This window comes from Myotis daubentonii, chromosome 5 (assembly GCF_963259705.1).
Source record: "Myotis daubentonii chromosome 5, mMyoDau2.1, whole genome shotgun sequence".
NCBI classification, from domain to species: Eukaryota; Metazoa; Chordata; class Mammalia; order Chiroptera; family Vespertilionidae; genus Myotis; species Myotis daubentonii.
The window spans coordinates 33,820,656-33,839,554 of record NC_081844.1 but is presented as its reverse complement, the minus strand read 5'-3'; the positions used below and the strand labels follow the sequence as shown (position 1 = coordinate 33,839,554).

Genomic DNA, 18,899 nt, shown 5'->3' with positions numbered 1-18,899 from the left:
ATCTTGCCATCCCTCACCCTCCTGGGCAGGGCACCTCTGGGAAGCAGCATCTAGCTGGGTGTGGACTACAGCTTTTCCCTGGAAAATGGGGAGAGGGTAGCACCCCTCCTGCTCTCAGGGGATCCTGCTATGCAAGGAATGAATTAATATTGACCCACTGTACAGATGGAGGGAATGAAGGCACCAGAGGGGTGGGGCAGGGGTGCATGCTGATCTGTTTGGCTCTTTCTGGGTGTGGAGGGGGCTCCCCTGCACTTTGGAGACAGAGCTGGGGCCTGGCCCTTTATGGATGGCTTCCTTCCCCAGCTAACCTGGGTCTCTAAACTCCCCCTCCCCAGGCAGACTTCTGGGCCCCTCCCTCAGGTGTGTGTGGGTGGGGGGGGACACCTGGGTGGGGGTGTTTAATAGCCTAAAGGTGGAGGCCTCCCTGCCACCTGCTGTCATTAGACTGCAGGCAGCCCTGTGGCTAGAGGCTGGGATTCTGCCAGGGGGTGGGCAGGACTTGGGCCCTAGACCTGTCTCCTGGGCTTGGGACTCCCCCAACAATGGACCTACAGTTTGGGGGAGGAGGCCGATATGGGACAGCAGGACCCCCCCCCCCCCCAGAAGATGGCAATGCTTTGTACTTTAGTGGAGGGGAGGCGCTGCACAAGATCCCACCCCAACACTCAAGATGAGGGACCCTAGTCCCACCCAGTGGGGACCCCTGAGAAGGGGCGCCCTCTGTGGGGCCCCTGCCGGCCCCCATGCTCCTAAATGCTCCTATCTGGGCTGCAGCCTGGGCCCCCGCGATTAGCCCCCTCAAGCAGAGAGCAAACCCCCACCCGGACCTGGCCCCACCCTGCTCTGTGCCTTCGTTTCCGGTTCTTCCAAATGGGGACATTCAGAACCTCCACTACCTAGAGGTGTGAGCGCTGAACCTTGCCTTGGGCAAATGGCCAGGAACCCGAGCGCTCAGAATATGGAAATTATGAAATGATTACTAAAGCGAGGCTCTCGTATTCTCTTAGGTGAGTTGTCAGGCTCGCAGGGGGCGGTGACCGTCGGTGGTAGGGATCGTCTCGATTTGGCGAGCAGTTCCCACACCCGCCCCGGCCCCGGGACGCGCGGCCCCACCCACTCGTTTGACCCACCGAGAGACGTCCCCCGGTCCGGCCCCGGTTCCGCCCTCCGGCCCCGCCCCGCTCTCATTTCTGGTCACCGTAGCTTTTGCTGCTTCGGGTCTCTAATCCCCATTTTACAGACGTGAAAACCGTGGCTCGGCTCGGGGCAGGCGGCCAGGTCGCTCGCGTCGGGTCCCTCGGGTCTAAGAGACAGAGGTGCAGCGTCGAGCCTGGCGGGTCCGTCCCAGGTGCTCGGTAAGATGGGGAGGAGGGTCCCGACCCGGCTCGGGGCGCCCCAGCCTCCTCCTCCTCCCGCTCGGGCGCTCCCAGTCCCGCCCGCGCCCTCCGCGCGCTGTGCGCTCCGGGCCGCGGCGCACACTTTGCCCACCGTCCCTAGGCCGGGGGCGGGGCCTCCGCGGCGGCGTTCCCCTGGCTTTTATTATGCATTATCTTTTAAAGGGCCCGCGACTGGGAAATTTCCATCCACTCGCCCTTCCCTCCCAAGACCCCTGGGCTGGTCTTGCGTGTTCGCACCAAGCGCAGGGGGGTGGGGGGTGGGGGTGCGAGGGGCGTCCGGGAAGGGGGAGGGGGCCTCGCGAGACCCCTCCCCGCGTCCCAGGCCGCGGCGCTGAATCACCCGCGAGGTATTTGCATCTGAGAGCGATTTGTCACCCGGTGATTTGTCTTCCCGGCGGTGAGCGCGCCGGTGGGGGGGAGGGGAGGGGCGGGGGAGGCCGCGCGCAGGGTGACTTTTACCAATCCGGTCGGACGGGGGTGTAGACGCGGACTGGGCCCGCGGCTAGGTGAGTCCGCGCGCGGCACAAACCCGGCGGCGGCCGAGAGCCAGCAGCTCGCAGCTTGCGGCCCGGGCGGGAGGCCAGGCGCTGCCGGGGCTGGGCCGGACGCCAGGCGCGGGGCATGCGCCCCGGGAGCGGGCCTGGCGCGGTGAGGCTGGGGTTGGGGGTGATGGCCTTTTAAATCGTGGGTTCCGGTCCGGGGTGCGGGGGGTCCCCAAAGTGGGCAGGGATGTGGATGGGGGTCAAGCGTCGGGAAGGCGACCCTAGCGGTAGGAGTTGGGGTGCTTTTCTCTGCACCCTCCTGTTGACCTCATCACCTACCATGTTGCACAGGGGCGTGCTCGCGCTCGGGGTGGATCGGGGGTCGCCGATGCGCTCCCCCTTTGGCGGAAGGAAATGGTCTCCAGGCGCGCGCGGGGGGCTGCGCTCCGGATTCAGTTCATTTTTTTTCGCCTCGGGATCTGGTGGTGTTTTATTCGGGAGCAGTGGGAGCGCCGGCCGGGGAGGGCAGTTCCCTGGTGACCCTCCCCTGCCCGGACGGTATATTTATAAAGTGTCGGTCTCCGGGCCGAAAGCGGCCCCTGGAGGGGACACCGAGGTGCCGGCGCTCGGGGGCGGGTTCGACCCGGGCCCCCGGCTCTCCGGAGGGGATCCCCGGGGAAAGCCCCCTCCCCCGTCCAGGGCCCCCCGACACAAAGCGGGCGCAGGAAGCGCGAGGAGCGTGCGTTTGTCAATTCCAACGTTCAGCGTCTGACCTCGGCAGCGCGTTTGTCAATAATCTTCCGTTTTTCACTCGCCCGGGCCGAGGGATTGCCCCCCCTCCCCATGCAAATCCGCCGCTTTCCAAGAAGCGTTTGAAACCGGGCTGGGGTTTTTGTCGTCTTATTTCTTCTTCAGTGTTTCCTCTCCCACTTCCTCCGGGCCGCCCCCTCCCCACCCCGCCAGCCCCCTCCCCAGCCTGCTGCCCCACCCTCCCCCTTCTCTTCCCTCCGTGGAGTGAGGGGCCCCTTTCGCCACCCGCGGGCCCCAGGCTTGCACAACTCTTTAAATAACCGTGTTTTGCAAGCCCCGGCCGGAGCGGGTGACCTCTCTCTCCCAGAGGCATTGGGGGGGGGGGGGCGGGGGAGGGCGTGGCCCGATTTCTCCTCGGGGGCCCACCCCCCTCCAGCCAGTTCCTAACGACCACTCAGCACCCCCCATCCCTGCCAGGTCCCTGCCTGGGAATGCCTTTCCCAGGGGGCTGTCATAAAGTGGGGGTAGGGGCCGAGGACAAAGGGCTCTTGGGGGGAGGGGTCTGGAGGGGGTGGGCGCTGCCAGTTTAGGGTTAATGGCAGCCTTGAGGGGGCCCTGGCCTGGCCCAGAGGGGCTCTGGGGTTCCCACCTGCCCCCTCAAGCCGTGGGGTGGAGGCCTGCCCTGCTCCCCTCCCCCACCGGGGGTGACCCGGAAGGGTCATTAAACCCAGCAGGCCAGGCGGGGGCAGCGTGGGGGGGAGTGGCTTCCTCTGGCCTCTTCCTTATGCCCCCCCAAAGAGGTGGGGGGCATTGCCTGGAGCGTTTCCTTGGGAGGGGGCTTGTCCTGAAGTTGTCAAAAGTGGGGGAGGGGCAGTGGGCCCCAGACACTGGGTGAGAAATGCCCCTCCCGCACTTTGGGAGCTGGTGGGGTGACTGCCGCGAGGGAGGGAGTGCTGGGTGCTGCTTTGCGGTCCTGGTCACTCGCCAGCCCTGTGGTCTCTGAGGGGGTCTTTGTGCCCAGGGACCACTGCCCCTGCTGGATACTGAGGTCTTTTTGGGGGGGTGCCCCTTCCCACTTTTTACAGGGGCCATTCACCTGCCCCCATTGCCCTTTTACCCAGGAGGCCCCAGGGGGTCCGAGTAATGATGAGTGGCTGGTCCAGGAGGAGGTGGAGGGCCACTGGCTCGCGGTGGCTCCGCAGGGCCTCTTCCATGACTGGGGTGTTTGGGAGGGGGCTACACTGCAAGTCGACGTGGTGTCAGGCTCCTTTTAGCTGGTCACCATCGTGGGGACATGGCATCAGCTGGAACGAGGAGCCCCTGCCCTTGCCCACTGGCCCCACCTGTGTGAGACCCTTCTGCCCCGTAGGAGGTTCATTTGCTGGGTGAGGGGCCGCCTCCTGGACCCTCCTGTGCTGTAGCATCTGGGATGTCACCACCAGGCCTGATGAGTTCTGTCCATTTGTTTTATTGGCACCTTGGTGGGTGGGGGTGTGGCCTGGCTTGGGTGGGGGGCTGGGGTGAGAGCCGGTCCTCCTGTCCCGGTGGAGCCAGGTTGTGCCAGGCTCTGGGACATCCCTCTCCGGAGTCTGCCGCAGGCCCTGGCCATTAGGGTTGGTGGTGATCTGAAGGGACCCCAGGCAGCACATTGCATTCTGGGATGTTGACCCCGCGTGGGGTCCGGAAGTGCAGGGGAAGCCCCCTGCAGAGAGCACACAGGAGCAGTGTGGGAGGCTCTCACGGCACCCAGACACCTGTTAGCAGGGCATCTCCGAGCCTCAGCTTCCCTCATCCACAGAATTGGGACAACCTAGCCCCTCCTTCCCTGACACTGACATGATGGGGTGCCTATTTGTACCCAGATTCACCATCATCAACTCACTTCGTCTCTGCCTGTCACAGCGAGGTGGATGCAGTTAGGGCACCATTCTGCATCTGGGGAAACTGAGGTCCAGAGAGATTGGGGCTTCGGGCTGAGAGCATGAGTGGGGGAGGTTTAGCTCAGGATCCATATGCAGCAAGCACAGTCTGGGCCAGGCAGCACCAGCACCTAGAACCTGGAATCAGAACCCAGCAGGCAGCTGTAGCCAATCAGAGGCCAGGAATGCCTTGTCCTCTGCTCTGTTTATGAAGCAATAATCCACACGGGTCCTTGGGAGGTGCAGTTGCGACTGCGTATTTCTCTGTGGGGCTGCCTTGAGATCCTCAGGAGTCCAGTGCGGGGGAACAGTGCTTCCCAAGGTGGACAGAGGAAGGGGAGATGGGGAGAGTGTGCTTCACTTCCAAGGAGCCCTCCAGGTTTGCTCCCTGATGGGAGTGGATGGGAGGGATTTTCCCAGAGGCCTTTGCAGTCCAACCTCAGTGGGGAGGATGAGGCTAAGGAACTCAGTGTGGTTTGACAGTCTCTCTTACTGCCCTCAGGTTTCTGCAAACACGTGAATGAACTGGATGCCAGCCGCTGCTCCTTCGTGCCCGGAGTGAGAAGGAGGTGCTGCCTGTTGGCATGCCCTACCAGCCCTCAGTCTGAGCCGAGCGGCCCCCACCCTCCGCCACCCTGCACTGCCCCGGCTCCCCCGCGGCCCCCACACTGCAGTGCGGCCGGGCCCCCTCCCCGAAGGGGCCGCCCCTGCCACCCACCCCTGGTGCCCGGGGCGGCCCAGCCCGCAGGGCCATGAAGCTGCAGGCTGTGATGGAGACACTCCTGCAGCGGCAGCAGCGGGCACGCCAGGAGCTGGAGGCCCGGCAGCCACTGCTGCCTGAGCCCCCTGGTGGCCCCCCAGCCCTCTCCAAGGCTGTCTCGGACGAGGACAGAGACCCCGAGAACACCCGAATGCAGCAGGCACAGATGGCTGCCCTGGCCGCCATGCGGGCTGCCGCCGCTGGCCTCGGATCTGCACCCAGCCCCGGTGGCTCCGAGGACAGGCCCCCCAGCTCGGAGGATGAGGACACTGCCCAGGAGGGGCAGCCAGGCTCACCTGGCCGAGGCAGGGAGGCGCCGGGTCATGCCGAAGGCGATGGGCACTTCGAGGATATGGGCTCTGATGATGACCTGTGAGTGAGGGTCTGGGGGCTTTGTGCACTGAACGGTGTCTAGGTCTTGGTGACAGAGTTGTAAGGTCCGGACAAGGCTCCTCACGGAAGTGCCGCCCTTTAGACCAGTGATGGCGAACCTTTTGAGCTCAGCGTGTCAGCGTTTTGAAAAACCCTAACTTAACTCGGGTGCCGTGTCACATATAGAAATTTTTTGATATTTGCAACCATAGTAAAATAAAGACATATTTTTGATATTTACTTTATATATTTAAATGCCATTTAACAAAGAAAAACCAACCAAAAAAATGAGTTCGCGTGTCGCCTCTGACACGCGTGTCATAGGTTCGCCATCACTGCTTTAGAATGTTCTGGATGGCAGTGGACATGTTCTCCACAGGCACTGTCTAGTCATAAGTGGCTGCTGAATGTGAAATGTGGCCAGTTCAGAGATGTGGTTGAGGATTAGTGTTTGTAGCTTTATTTCGTCTTCATTTAAACAGAACTAGCCACACACGCCCAGTGGCCCCATCACCCAGCGAGGCTACAGCAGATCCAACATCAGGGGCAGATAAAGTTGGTGGACTGGGTAGGACTTGCACAGGGTGGGCATTAGTTGGCTCACAGGGGTCTGTGTTTCACAGGAGTCCAATGTGGACCCTGAACTGGGTGCTGGGGGGACCCCAGTGGGATCTTTCTGGGAAGACTTAAAAAAATTTTTTAAATTGATTTGAGAGAAAGAGGAAGGCGGGGAGAGAGAGAGAGAGAGAGAGACATCGATCAATCGGTTGCCTCTTATATGCACCCCAACTAGGGATCGAGTCCAAAACTTGGGTATGTACCCTGACTGGGAATCAAACCCGCCGCCTTTTGGTGTTTGGGATGATGCTCGAATCAACTGAGCCACATCAGCCAGGGCGCTGGGAAAACTTTATTGGTTAACCCTCACCCAGGGATATTTTTCCATTGATTTTTGGGGAGAGTGGAAGAGAGAGGGAAAGTCAGAAACATCGATGTGAGCGATATCAATTGGTTGCCTCCTGCACAAGCCCCGAGCCGGGGAGGAGCCTGCAACCAAAGTATGTGCCCTTGACTGGAATCGAACCCGGGACTGACGCTCTGTCCACTGAGCCAAACCAGCTAGGGCGGGAAGACTTTACAAAGCAAAGAAGTGGGGCACGTGCAGGTTGTGATTGGGGCTGTCAAGAAAATGAAGCAGAGGTGCTCGGGAGGGGGGTGGCTGGGGCCAGCATTAATTTTCTAGAGTGAAGGGCACAGTAGTCACAGTCCCTAGGAAAGGCCAGGAAGCCTGGAACAGCATGCCGAGTAGAGGGAACAGCCTGAGCAAAGGCCCTAAGGAAGGAACCAGCTTAACATTTTCAAGGCTCAGCACGGCAGCTGGTGCAGCAGGGAGAGGCGAGGGGGAGCCAGTTAACACTAGGCAGGGACTGGGGTTTATGTCAGAGGAAAAGCTACAGTTTGGTCAGAGCTAACTGGGACCGAGAGGTGTATGGCCCATGCTCTGCTTCCAGGCCCCCTCAGCAGCTGGGGCAGGTGAGGCCCAACCTCCCCGTGTTGGAAACCCAGTCTGGGATGAGGAGCCGGCTTTGCCCTGGGACAGGGGTGAGCTGGTGCCTTCTCTCCTGACCTCTGCACTCTGCCTGCCCCAGGAAGCCAAAATGGGAAGAGGAGGAAGAGGAGGAGGAAGAGCTGGAGGAAGACTTGGGGGATGAGGACGAGGAGGAAGAGGAGGAAGACTATGAGGATGAGGAGGGGCTCGGGCCCCCGGGCTCTGCTGGCTTGGGCCCTGCAGCCCTGTTCCCCCACAAGGCCCAGCTGCCCCAGGCCTTCCGCGGTGGTGACGGTGGGCCCCGGGGGCTGGGCAGCCAGGAGCGCCCAGGGGCTGGCCCAGCCCACCCGGGAGGGGCTACCCACGTGGTACCCCAGCTGCAGCCTCCTGACCACGGGGACTGGACGTATGAGGAGCAGTTCAAGCAGGTAGGTCATGTGTCATGTGCCGTAATGGGGACAGTGGAGGCAGGGCCCACCTGGCTGTTACTTGGGTTCTTCCAACTGGCCCGATGGCTGGCTTTTACCTCCCACCTACAAGTGCCAGCTGGATGCTAGGGAGCCCATGGGTGGGCTGGCTGTTAAATGCATTAATATGGGGGACGCAAGCCAGGAGAGAGAAGTGGGGGCTCTTGATGTCTGCACCAGAAGGACAAGCCGGGGGACAGAGCGAGGAGACGGGTTCAGGGTGGAGGGAATGGCCCAGGCAAAGGCTGTGCAGTGACCTAGCCGGGCCTGGTTTGTGGGTGTGGCCGGTGACGTGGGGCTGGAGGTCTTGTCGGCCCGGCCTCCTGAGTGGAGTTCAGTGTATGGAGGCCCAGGCGGTTGGTTGAGCAGGAGGTGGCCACGTTGTGTGGTTGGTGTGGACGGCCAAGCACCCTGGGGCTCTGGAGGGGCGGGGAGGAAGCCGGCCATTCTGGTGCCTTTCCAAGGGCGGCCAGGGCAGAGGAAGTGGCCGGGCGGGGCATCCTTTGAAGTTGGGCCGAGCTGGGCTGGGCAGATGGAAACCAGATGGCGGCCTCGGCGGCCAGTGGGGCTTGCATTCCATCCTCGGCCAGCTGGGCCCTGCCCCGACCTCTAGGAGTGGCTGGAGGGGACCTGGCCTCCCTGGCCCAGAGCCCAGCCTTGCTGGGGCTCCACGGGGCTGTGAACACGACGGCACCCGAGAGTGGCCTCCGGGTAGCTCCCTTCCAGATGCCGGCTCCAGGATTGGCTGCGAGCCCCTCCCAGAGGGAGGGGAAGCCCGGCCACCCTGTGCTGGTCTCCAGGGACTCAGAACCAGTAGCTTCTCTCTCCGCTTCCCTTGGAGAAAAGGATGCTGGGACTCAGGAGCCCTCGGAGACTGCGTTCAGGCCATCAGAAAACTCACCGATGAAGTAAAGACCTGGAAATTGGACCCATGGGGGCTGTGTTGGGAGTGACAGGGATGGAGGAGGTGGGGAGGCGGGAGGGTTGGCACTGCAGGGTTGGCCAGGCCAGCTTCAAGGACGGGAGGGAGTGTTAAACACCCCCTGAATGTGGCCACCAGCCTGAACCTGCATGGAGGACTGACGGCCTCATCCTGCTCCCTGCCTCAGTTTCCCTCCCTTTGGGAAGAAAACCCCTGCTAGGTGGCCGCTCACCCCATTCTGTAGATGAGAAAACAGGCATGGTGTTGGAAGCAGGTTCTGCAGACGCCGAGCCCCTGGCGTCCTCTGGGTTCAACATAACACAGACGGACATGTTGTAGGCGAGTCATGTTTACTTAGCCACCAAATATTTGCTGTCTGCCCTGCACACAGCCCTCAGGCTGGGAGTCCCAGCTGGACAGACCCCCCTGCCTCAGCATCACAGCCAGGTGGGAGGGGCGAGGTTGTGCGGCCCTCGGGGCATCAGAGGTTGACAGAACCCCTGCTCCCCTGGCCCCAGCACTGATGGAGGTGGGGGGGCGTTGGTGGTCAGGCCAGGTGGGGACGGGTTAGAAGCCCTGACCCCAAAGACCTTTTCGCATGTTGGGAACAGAGCCTCCGGAGCCATTGTCCCACTTGTCGGGGACGTGACAGTGATGTCTGGGGATATACAGGGTCAGGTCACAGTTTCTGAGGCCAGACGGTCAGGGAGCTTCAGTGTTACAAAGTCACTCTCATGGTTTCTTTCTGTTGTGGGTGGAAAGGTCAGTAAACCAGTAAATGGATAATAACATGGGATGTGGACGGCGTTTTTACAGAGGAAGCAGCGAGCCTCTTAGAACGTGACCTTTGGGCTGAGCCTTGTAGGAGAAGGAGCCAGGCACACACATGGAGGAATGGTGCGCCTGGCAGAGGAAACAGCCTGTGCAAAGGCCCTGTGGTGGGACCCGGCTTGGCTTGGGCATAGGGGCCAGACACTACTGGTCTGGGTCCCAGAGGCGATGGGCCTGTATTCCGAGATGAGGTGGGCTGAGGGAGGTTTGGGGCCACCGGGGGCCTGCCCTGTGGTGCTGGAGCTTATTTTTGCCCGTTTATGGCAGGTCCTGCTGCCGGTGCTGCCTGTCCACCCAGCTAGCCAGGCACCTGTGCAGCCAGTGTCAATAGTGGCTTGGGCCCAGCCAGCTTGGCAGATGTTGGGGGCCGTGTTGACTCTGGCGCTGCCCCACCCCCTTCCTGGCACGTGGCAGCCAGCGGCCGGCCATCCACTTGGCATCATCTCTGCCTCTTCCTCCCTGATCTTGGCAAGGCCTGACTTCTGCCCCGAAACCCTCGACAGCCTTGACATTTCACTGTCGGCTGTAGGTCTGGGGGCACCCAGGCTGGGGAGGGGCCAGGAGCAGTGGGCTCGTGACCACAAAATCTTTCCTGGAAAACCACTGTGGGCCCCCCCCCCCCCCACGTACTCTCATGAAGCTCACCCGGAGCTGCTGGCTGGGGATGAGGGTGTGTGACAGGCCGTGATTAGGATCTCAGCCTCCTGGCGTCGGATGTGGCATCTGGTGACATCCTGGTGGCTTCCTGTCACCAACATGGCCATGCGTGGGCTTTAGAAAGTGCCATTGTGGGATTTTAAATCGGCACACTCTTCGTCACAGATCTTCAGCCGCTAAAGGATTTGAATCCTTTTTCTTAAATCAGTGTTGGCATTTTCAAACAGCTTTATTGATAGAAACGTTGCATGGTACATAATTTCACCCATTTGAAGGGTGCAATTCACTGGTTTTTAGTGTATTCACAGGGTTGTGCAGCCATCACCACAATCAATTTTTGGACATTTCATCACCCAGGAAGGAGTTGTATCCCCTTTAGCAGTTCCCCTCATCCCCTTCCCCAGCCTTTGACCCATTTTCTGTGGGTGTGCCTGTCCTGGGCATTTCACATAAATGGACTCACACACTGTGTGGCCTTTGGTGTCTGGCTTCCCTCGCTGAGCGCCATGTGTTCAAGGTCCGTCCCCATTGTAGCGAGTGTCGGTGCTCCGCTCCTTTTCGTGGCCGAGTGACATTCCAGAGTGTGGATGGGTCCCCTTGTGCTTGTCCACTTCTCCGTGGGTGGACACTTGGGTGGCTTCCACCTCTCGGCAGCGGGGAATCGTGCTGCTGTGAACATGCATGTTCATGTGCAGGTTTTTGTGTGAACACAGGTTTTCACTTGCCTTGGGTGTGCACCGAGCAGTGGGCTTTCTGGTTCAGACGGTGACTCTGTGTTTGATGTATCGAGGAGCTGCTGAGCGCTGGCCACAGCTCTGCCCCATTTTGCATCCCACCTGCCGTGCATGAGGCTCCAGTTTCTCCCAGTTCTCACCAGCACCTGTCATGCCTGGTTCCAGCCGTGTGTGTGTGTGTGTGTGTGTGTGTGTGTGTGTGTGTGTGTGTGTGTGAGTCCCGTGGCATCTCAACGGTGGTTTTGATTTGCATGAAATGTTGGGCTGCTTTTCCCTGCTTTCCAAGGTAATGTCTGCTCACCACATCACCTGTAAAGGAGGTCAGAGATGCAGAGATGACAGTTTTGCCTAATATATGTCGCTTAACTGTGCCACAGGCAGCAGGTTGCACGGCTCATGTATGTCTCGTGTGTATCCTCTTGATGCCACGGGGGAGGCATTGCCATGGCCCCTGTTGTGCAAATGGGGAAACTGAGGCCCGTGCCCTGGGGGAGGTGTCAGAGCTCGGACGGGATTCCAGGGTAACCTGGCCCCGCATCTGCCAGAGCATTCCTGGGGGAGTGGATGGACCGTCACGGGGCCGGGGCCACTGGCTACGGGGTTGAAGGGAAGCCTGGCAGCTTCACCGAGCCTCCGTCTCCTTCATCTGAAACGGCAGCAGCTGGTCCAAGGCGTCACACTGAGGCCTCAGGACCCGGTGCCTGGACACGGTGGGCACTTGGGCAGAAATAGCCACCAGCAGCCCCAAGAAGCCGCTGGCGCACCAAGGGCCCCATCTGGCTTCCCCCACCCCCCGGCCTCCTGGGGCCCATTTATTCCAAGGGTGTCCTCCTCTCTGACACATGTGGCCCTGGGTGAGTTTTTACAGAGAGGAAAGGAGAGAGATAGAGAGTTAGAAACATCGATGAGAGAGAAACATCGACCAGCTGCCTCTTGCACACTCCCCACTGGGGATGTGCCCACAACCAAGGTACATGCCCTTGACCGGAATCGAACCTGGGACCTTTCAGTCCGCAGGCCGATGCTCTATCCACTGAGCCAAACCGGTTTCGGCTGTTTTTGGTTTTTTTTAGAAAGAAAAGGAAAGGTTTTATTCTGCGTCCCCGGGCGACCCATGAACCCCAAAGACAGGGCCAGTGGATTCCTAGAGGACATGTTTTAAGTTCATTTTTTGTTCCAGAATTAACACTAGACACCATACTTGTGGGGAGAGAACATGGGCTGCTTCCATCAAAGCTCGAGGCTGACAGCCCCCACCCCACACTGGCCGGTGTCCGCCATGGCTTTCCCGGGCCTATATCTACCCACGTGTGCCCAGACACGTGACCTTTCAGGGATGTGGGTGGCTCCACCATTGCTCAGCTGGACACTGACCGCTTTTGTTTTTTTATTTATAGTCTAAAGCTTTACATATGTCTCTCCCCACCCCCACCCCCCACCCCTGCTTAACCACCGCCCCTCCCCCCCCAAGCCATTCCCACCCTGGGCAAGCTCCCACCACCCCAGTGTCTGTGTCCATTGGTTATGCTAATATGCGTGCATGCAAGTCCTTTGGTTGCTCTCTAACCCCCTCCCCCGCCGTTTGTCTCTGGGCACTGCTTTTTGTAGGTGTTTTCATGCCATCATCGCTCAGCATCTGACTGTCTATGAGAATGTCCCAAGTTGCCTGGTTTTTGTTAGCTCCATGCAGAGTTCCCTTGTGGGGCTGACACCAATGTTGGTCTGCTTCTCTGTTTCCGTGTTGTAAACACTGCAGTGAACATCTCTGGCCTGAGGAGCTGCTTGGGGCAGTGTCGGTGGGGTGGGGTGGGGTGGGGTGGGGTGGGGTGGGGTGGGGTGGGGTGGGAGCTGGAATTGCTGGGGCTCAGAGAGGAGGTGGCAGACATTTTCTTTATCCTGCCCAGGCTGGGGAATATGGATCAGGACACAGGTATTCCCAGTCCTAAGGGGGTCAAGGCTGGGCTAGAGGAAGAGGATTGGAAGGAAGGCTGCCCAGAGGAAGGGGCATTGGGGCGGGGGCTTTGCAGGGCATGAAAAAGTTTGCCAGGTGGGCAGAGAAGGGTAGGGTTTGCTTCTTGGAATAGCGTGGCTGGAACATAAAGGGGAAGGGAAGAGGTGGGAAGAATATTAGGGCAAACCAGAAGTAGGCTCACAGGGGGTCTGGGCAGGATTTAGGTGGGGAGTGGGGGAGAGGCTGGGAGGCCTCTTCAGGAGCCCATGGGCCAGGCAGAGGTGAGAGGCCGGCGTCACAGCTGAGCCTTTTGGATGGGGACAGAGGATGAGTTAGAATCTTCCCAGTGGAGGAGGGCATTCCAGGGAAAGGACACAGCCTGGGCCAAGGCCAGGTCAGACACTGGGTTCTGAGCCCAGCACGTTCATCCGGTGTGCCTGAGACCGAGTGGGCCAGGGGCCAGGCCCCGTGGGTGCTGGGCCAGCCAGCTCTGGCACCAGGTGTCTTCCTGAGGCGCTGGGAGTCCTGGGCCGCGTTCAAAGGGCTGGGGAGGGGTATTGGGAAGCCCCTGGGGAGCCCAGCCCTCCCTGCCTAGGGCAGCGCCTGCCTCATCAAAGCTGCTGTGGCTGTTGGCTCAGAGCCAGCTGGGTCATGGCGGGTGCGGGGAGGGTGCTTGCCCGCCAGCCCCTGGCACCATGCCCCTGCCCGTGCCAGCCCTGGGAACCACACTGACTCAGCCGGAAGAACCTTATCTGTCCCCTATGCTGTCACCCAGCCACAGGGTCACCACCATGGGGTCACCGCTGTGGCCTGGCCCCACGCCCACTGCCAGCTCCCCACCCTGGTGGCGCTGCCAAGTGCCCAGCCACGCCTCACGCTCTCTAATAACACACGCGGCGACGGAGGGAGCGGTGCCTGGCAGGCAGTGTCCTCCCCGAGCGCCCAGCAGGGAACGAGCGTGGGCGAGCCACGTGGGGGCCGCCTGCTGGCAGGGTGTGTGCGTGTGCACGTGGGTGTGGGGACGTGGTGGTGCATATGGTTTCGTGGGCTGTGGTGTCCCGTCTTCCCAGGGCCCTGAGAGTGTCGGGGTCTGTTTGCCAGAGCAGGGGCCCCGGGGACATTTGAACCGTCCTGTGCATAACACACGCCTGTGCTTGTGTGTGGCTGTCATCTGTGTGTGTGTGTGTGTGTGTGTGTGTGTGTGTGTGTGTGTGTGTTCTGAGGCCATGTGGACCCATCTGCGGCATTTTTTTTTTTTTAATTAACTTTATAGAGAGGAAGTGGGCGGGGGGAGGGAGAGAAATATCGATGTAAGAGAGAAACACCAATCGGTTGCCTTCCGCACTGCACCCCGACGGGATTGAACCCGATACCTGGGTCTGTGCCCTGACCTGGAATCCACCCGCCACTTTTTGGTGTACGGGACCCCATCACAGACGCTCCAACCAACTCAGTCGCACTGGCCAGGGCGCATCTTCTGTGTGTATCTGTCACCTTGGGCACATGCTCACGTCCTGATGTGTGTGTATGTCTGCATGTGCTTACCATGTGACGTGTCTCCAACTTATGTGGACATGTTGCTGAGTCCGCCCTGGGGTCCGGACACACTTGGGGGTGACTGGGTGTCCCAGGGTGTGCTGACTCTGGTGCCTAGAGTGCTCCTGTGTCTATATGTGATGGGGTGACAGTCTCCTGTGGCTTTGTTTGCACCTGGCCGTGTAGGTGGGGGTCTGCAAGCACACACGTGTGAGAGCACCTACACACGGCCAGCTCCCACAGGTGCCTGTGTGTGAGCCTGCGTGCCTCCCGCCCCTGGGCTCCTCTGCCCTGTTTAGCGTGAGGTCTCGGTGGTGCCCATTAACTGTTAACCAGAAAGTCAGGTCCCCTGGTCAGTGGATCACGTTGGCAGCCCAGGAGCAGGTCAGCTGCCCTCGCCTGCCTGCAGTGGATCGGACTGCAGCGCTGACAGGGCCCAGGGGCATGGAGACTCCCACCACCCTGCTCGATTCCTTCCCCTCATGTGCTGTGTGATCTTAGGCAGGGCTGTGCCCTCTCTGATCCAGGGCTTGGCCCACTCTGTGCCTCAGTTTTTACACTTGACACAAAGGCCCTTCAACCCCCTAAATGTTCTAATTCCCACAGCCAGCACCACCTATAGTGATGTGGTGGGGAGTCCCCCTCACCCTTTGTTGTGATAGCCTCGCACCCCCATCACAGATGCTGTCACCATGTCAGGTTGCACTCCATGCCTGGTCAGGGGAGCAGCTGGGGGTACTGGCCGGTGGGTGGTCATGCGTGGGGGCGGGGTACAGACCGCCCCTTTTCTGACTGCCTGGCTGCGTTCCGCCAGAGGACAATTAGGGGTCACAGGGTTAAATGGTAACCAGCCTGCCTATTGAAGGCCTCAGCTCAGGACTTGGCCTTGCACTGTGGTCGGGGCTGGCAGGGGTCTCATGGGGCTGAGGGGTGGGGGCCAGGGAAGGTGCAGTCAGTACCGCTCGCCACCCTTGCAAGCCCCTCGGCCCCAGGGGCCCCTGCAGAAGCGGATCTGGGACGCACTTCTGTCCTCCCAGACGAAGGAGACAGGTCTTTGCAGATATAATTAGCTAAGATGAGGTCAGACTGGAGTAGGGTGGGCCCCGAGTCTAAGGTCAGGTGTCCTTATAAGAAGAGGAGACACACACATGGAGACAGACAGCCACGGGAAGAGAAGGCAGAGGTCAGGGTGATGCTGCCACAAGCCCAGGGACACTGGAGCCCCAGGAAACTGTGAGGCGCAGGAGGGACCTTTTCTGGAGCTTGGGAGGGAGCGGGACACCTTGATTTCAGCTGTCTAGCCCTGGAACCGTGAGAGAATGAATCACTGTTTAAGGCCACCCCAGGACATAATTCAGAACCTGAAGAAGGTTTGGACCCCTGACATGGCGCTCGGATGGGCACTTTCAGGGAGCCAGGGCCTGCTCGGCACATGATGTGGATGGCCCGGCCCCCACCAGCTGCCCACTCTGCTTTGGGAATTGGTTTGAGTCAAGGAGACCCCGACTGTCCCACCCATGAGGTCGTGGGACTGGGTTCAGGCAGAAAGTCAGGCTGTGCACCTGTGTGCACGTGGCTGCGCCCCGTCCTTCCACAGATACGCATGGAGCACCTGCCGTGTGCCAGCCCCCATTCTGGGCACCAGGGACGCATCTGTAAAGAAAACAGGAGTTGCTGTCGTCCTTCTACAGCCTGGTGTGGGGGCGGGGGCGGGGACCCAGTGGGCCAGGTGAGCGTGGCGGCCAAGGGCAGGCTGTCTGGGGCCATTATCTTCGAGCCAGAAAACAAGGGTGTGTCTGTGTTTGTGTGTCTGTGTCTGGGTGGACGGGCGTGTCCAGGTGTGTACTGGGAGACCACATTAGGGTGGGCAGAGCCGTGGGCACATCAGCAGGGTCTGTGAGCCGCATAGAGGCCGAGGTTGGGGGGCTGTGTGGCTCTCTGGGTGGGGTCGGGGCTGGCGGTTTCTGTCGGGGTGGAGTTGTTGAAGTGGTGCGCGTGAGTTCTGCTGGTCTCCTGGGGGGTTGTCTGGCATCTCTCTCCAGGCTGGTGTGGCCAGGAGGGGCCATGTGCCTCAGTGCTGTGCCCCATGAAGGGTCTGCCCCATGGTCACCCTGGCCTCTGTCCTGTTAGGCTGTGCTCCCAAACCCCCACCCCGAATAGTGGTCTGAGCTCATTGCTACAAACGTGGCTCGTCTGGGCTTGGGAGGCCCCCACCCAAGAGGGCACCTGCCCAGGCTCCAAGCCCCCAACACTAAAGGGCCCCCCATTGCAGACCAGGCAGGGGCTGGCTGCCCCTTCCTTCTGTTCTTATTTAATCCCCTTCTATGATCAGCTCCATGAATTCTTCTCTGGGATGCAGGCTGGGTCAGCTTCTCTGATGGGGGCTGGCAGGCCAGGGGACACCCAGGGGGCTGGGACCCTGACTGTGTCTGTCTGTTAATGGAGCCTCCTGGTTTTGCTGTCTCTCCCCCATGCCTCTCTGTCTGTTTCCCTCTCTGTATCCCGCCCACCCATCCCCCCTATCTCCCCGCCCTTCCGTTGCCCCATAATTCCTACTCAACTGCCACTTTCCCAGGGCCAGCAGGCTGGCGAGTGCCCTGTGGGTGGGTGTGCATGGGTGCCACCCTCGCCCCGCCCTGCTCAGCCATTGGCCTACCTTCCCCCTCCCCGTCCCCTTCAGTGACTACTAATGGGTGCCCGATTCTTGGAAGGGAAGTGGGGCCTGTAGTCACTTCTGGGTTATTCATTTCGTTGTCATCACCATGCAAGGTAGAGCCTAGCCTTACTGAGATGCAGATGGCTGGCTACTGGCATTTCATTGTCATCGTTACTGGTTACCGTTTACCTAGTGTCCTGGAGGAGGAGGAGGAGGAGGAGGGGCGGGATGTGGTCGGTGCCAGTCAAGGGCTTGCCAGGGCTGCCCAGCTGGCATCTCCTCTCTCCTCCATGCTTCCCTTCAGGAGAATTTTCTGAAGGAAGTGGGATGTTCTAGGAGTGGGGGCCCCCTGCTGCGGCACCCTGAGGCTACTGGCCACCAACATGGGTCATCAAGTTCCTGTTTCTTGCCCTCGGCCTGGGTCTGGCAGAGGCTTCCCTGGGTGTTCCCTGTGGGCACTCCAGGGCCTGAGCCCACTGGGGCCCCTTCCTCTGGACTCCTAGGTGGGAGGCGGGAGGCAGCCTTGTTCCTTCCTGCTATGTCTGCTGCTGTCCGGTACAGGGGACCAGGTCAGCTCGGCTGGGGCACGGTGGCGCCTGTCCCCTGGCCGCCCACTCCTGAAGCTGCTGGCACTGGCTGGGTGTCTGTTCGGAGAACCTGGGCTGGGAGTGACGGGGACCTCACTCCCTGGCCAGGTAGAGCTTTCTGCACAGCTCCAACCACTGGGAAAGTTCCTCTGGTGTGTTCTGGGACTGCCTGGGGGCTCGACTGCAGGGAAACAGGGCTGGTTCCTTTCTGAGGAAACCCAGGACAAGATTTTTAATTCCCGGGTGCCAGGCCCTGGGCGCAGGGTTTGGACCCGAGGCCTCTGCAAGTCGGCGTTCGGGATCACGAGACTGTCATGTTTGGGTTGTGCAGGCCTGGGATCCCCTGTGAAATGCCCCAGGGTCAGCGTGGAACATCCGATTAGTAATTGCTGAAGGGGAGGAGACAGACTGGATTTGGGGCTAGCTCACCCCGAGCCTTGGCCCAGAGCCCCTGAGTGCGAGGGGTTCCTCCCTCTTGGTGAGGCTGATGAGGCGGGTGCACCCTGCCGCCATCCCAGAGGCACCGAGGGGCTGTCTGGGCTCCACCTGGGTTTGAGGGTTTGAGTCCATCTTCGTGGTGTTCTCTCAGTACCTCTGTTTCCCTGTCGGTAAAGTGGGGTCCAAATTGGATAGTGGTCAGCTAGGGCCAGGGCTGTGGGTAGGGGGCCCCCTGGATTTGTATGCCGTTTGCATGACAGCCTGAGATGACCACCCTCTGCTCCCCTTCCTAGAAGTGTCTGCTGATCCCTGTCCTGAGCGTTTCCTCGATGCCGGGCCTGCTGGTATCCCCTGTGGGCCTTAGTTTCCCCTGTGATGTGGGGCTGGTGGGTCACCAGCCTTGTCCTGTCACCAAGGTGTTTCCTCCTGTTGCCCCTCCCCCCAGCCATCTTCCGAAAGCCAGACCCTCCTCCCTGTAGACCCTGCTTCCCATGAGTCCCTCATCTTCACCTGGACGCCCAGGTGCACCCCTGCCCACTTCACAGATGGCCCTGGTCATAGGCAAGGCTGACGAGAACAGGAGGGGTTTGGGGGTCAGGGCCCTACTCCAGAACCTTGCGTTCCGGAAATCCAGAAAGATTTGCCTTCGTGTGTGCGATTCTGTGACTTGTTTCTAGAGCTTTTTATTAATATCTGTGGTGGGTGCGGGTGCTATTTCTTTTCAGAGAAAGGACATGTGGCCAGTTGGGGAGGGGTGCCCGAGCAGACAGATGTTGCTGCCCTGCCTAGAATCACTTCCCCAATTTCCTTCAGGCCGGGCGGGGCCCCTGCAGCATCTGCGTGGAGGAGGCCCTGCCTGGAGCGCTGACAGGAAGCGAAAGGGCCAAG

General features: G+C 60.5%; 1 protein-coding gene across 5 annotated transcripts in view; it reads left to right on the top strand.

Annotated features, from left to right (window-relative positions):
* Positions 1-1,205: 1,205 nt before the first annotated feature.
* ARID3A (AT-rich interaction domain 3A) overlaps positions 1,206-18,899 on the top strand; it is a 40,351-nt gene continuing 22,657 nt past the window's right edge. For 2 of the 5 annotated variants that reach the window (XM_059697411.1, XM_059697406.1), the window contains exons 1-3: positions 1,914-2,048; positions 5,054-5,683; positions 7,333-7,660. In XM_059697411.1, coding sequence (XP_059553394.1) covers positions 5,304-5,683; positions 7,333-7,660 — 708 coding nt within the window. In that variant the 5' untranslated portion in view covers positions 1,914-2,048; positions 5,054-5,303. The other 3 variants (XM_059697407.1, XM_059697410.1, XM_059697409.1) reach the window with 3 other exon arrangements.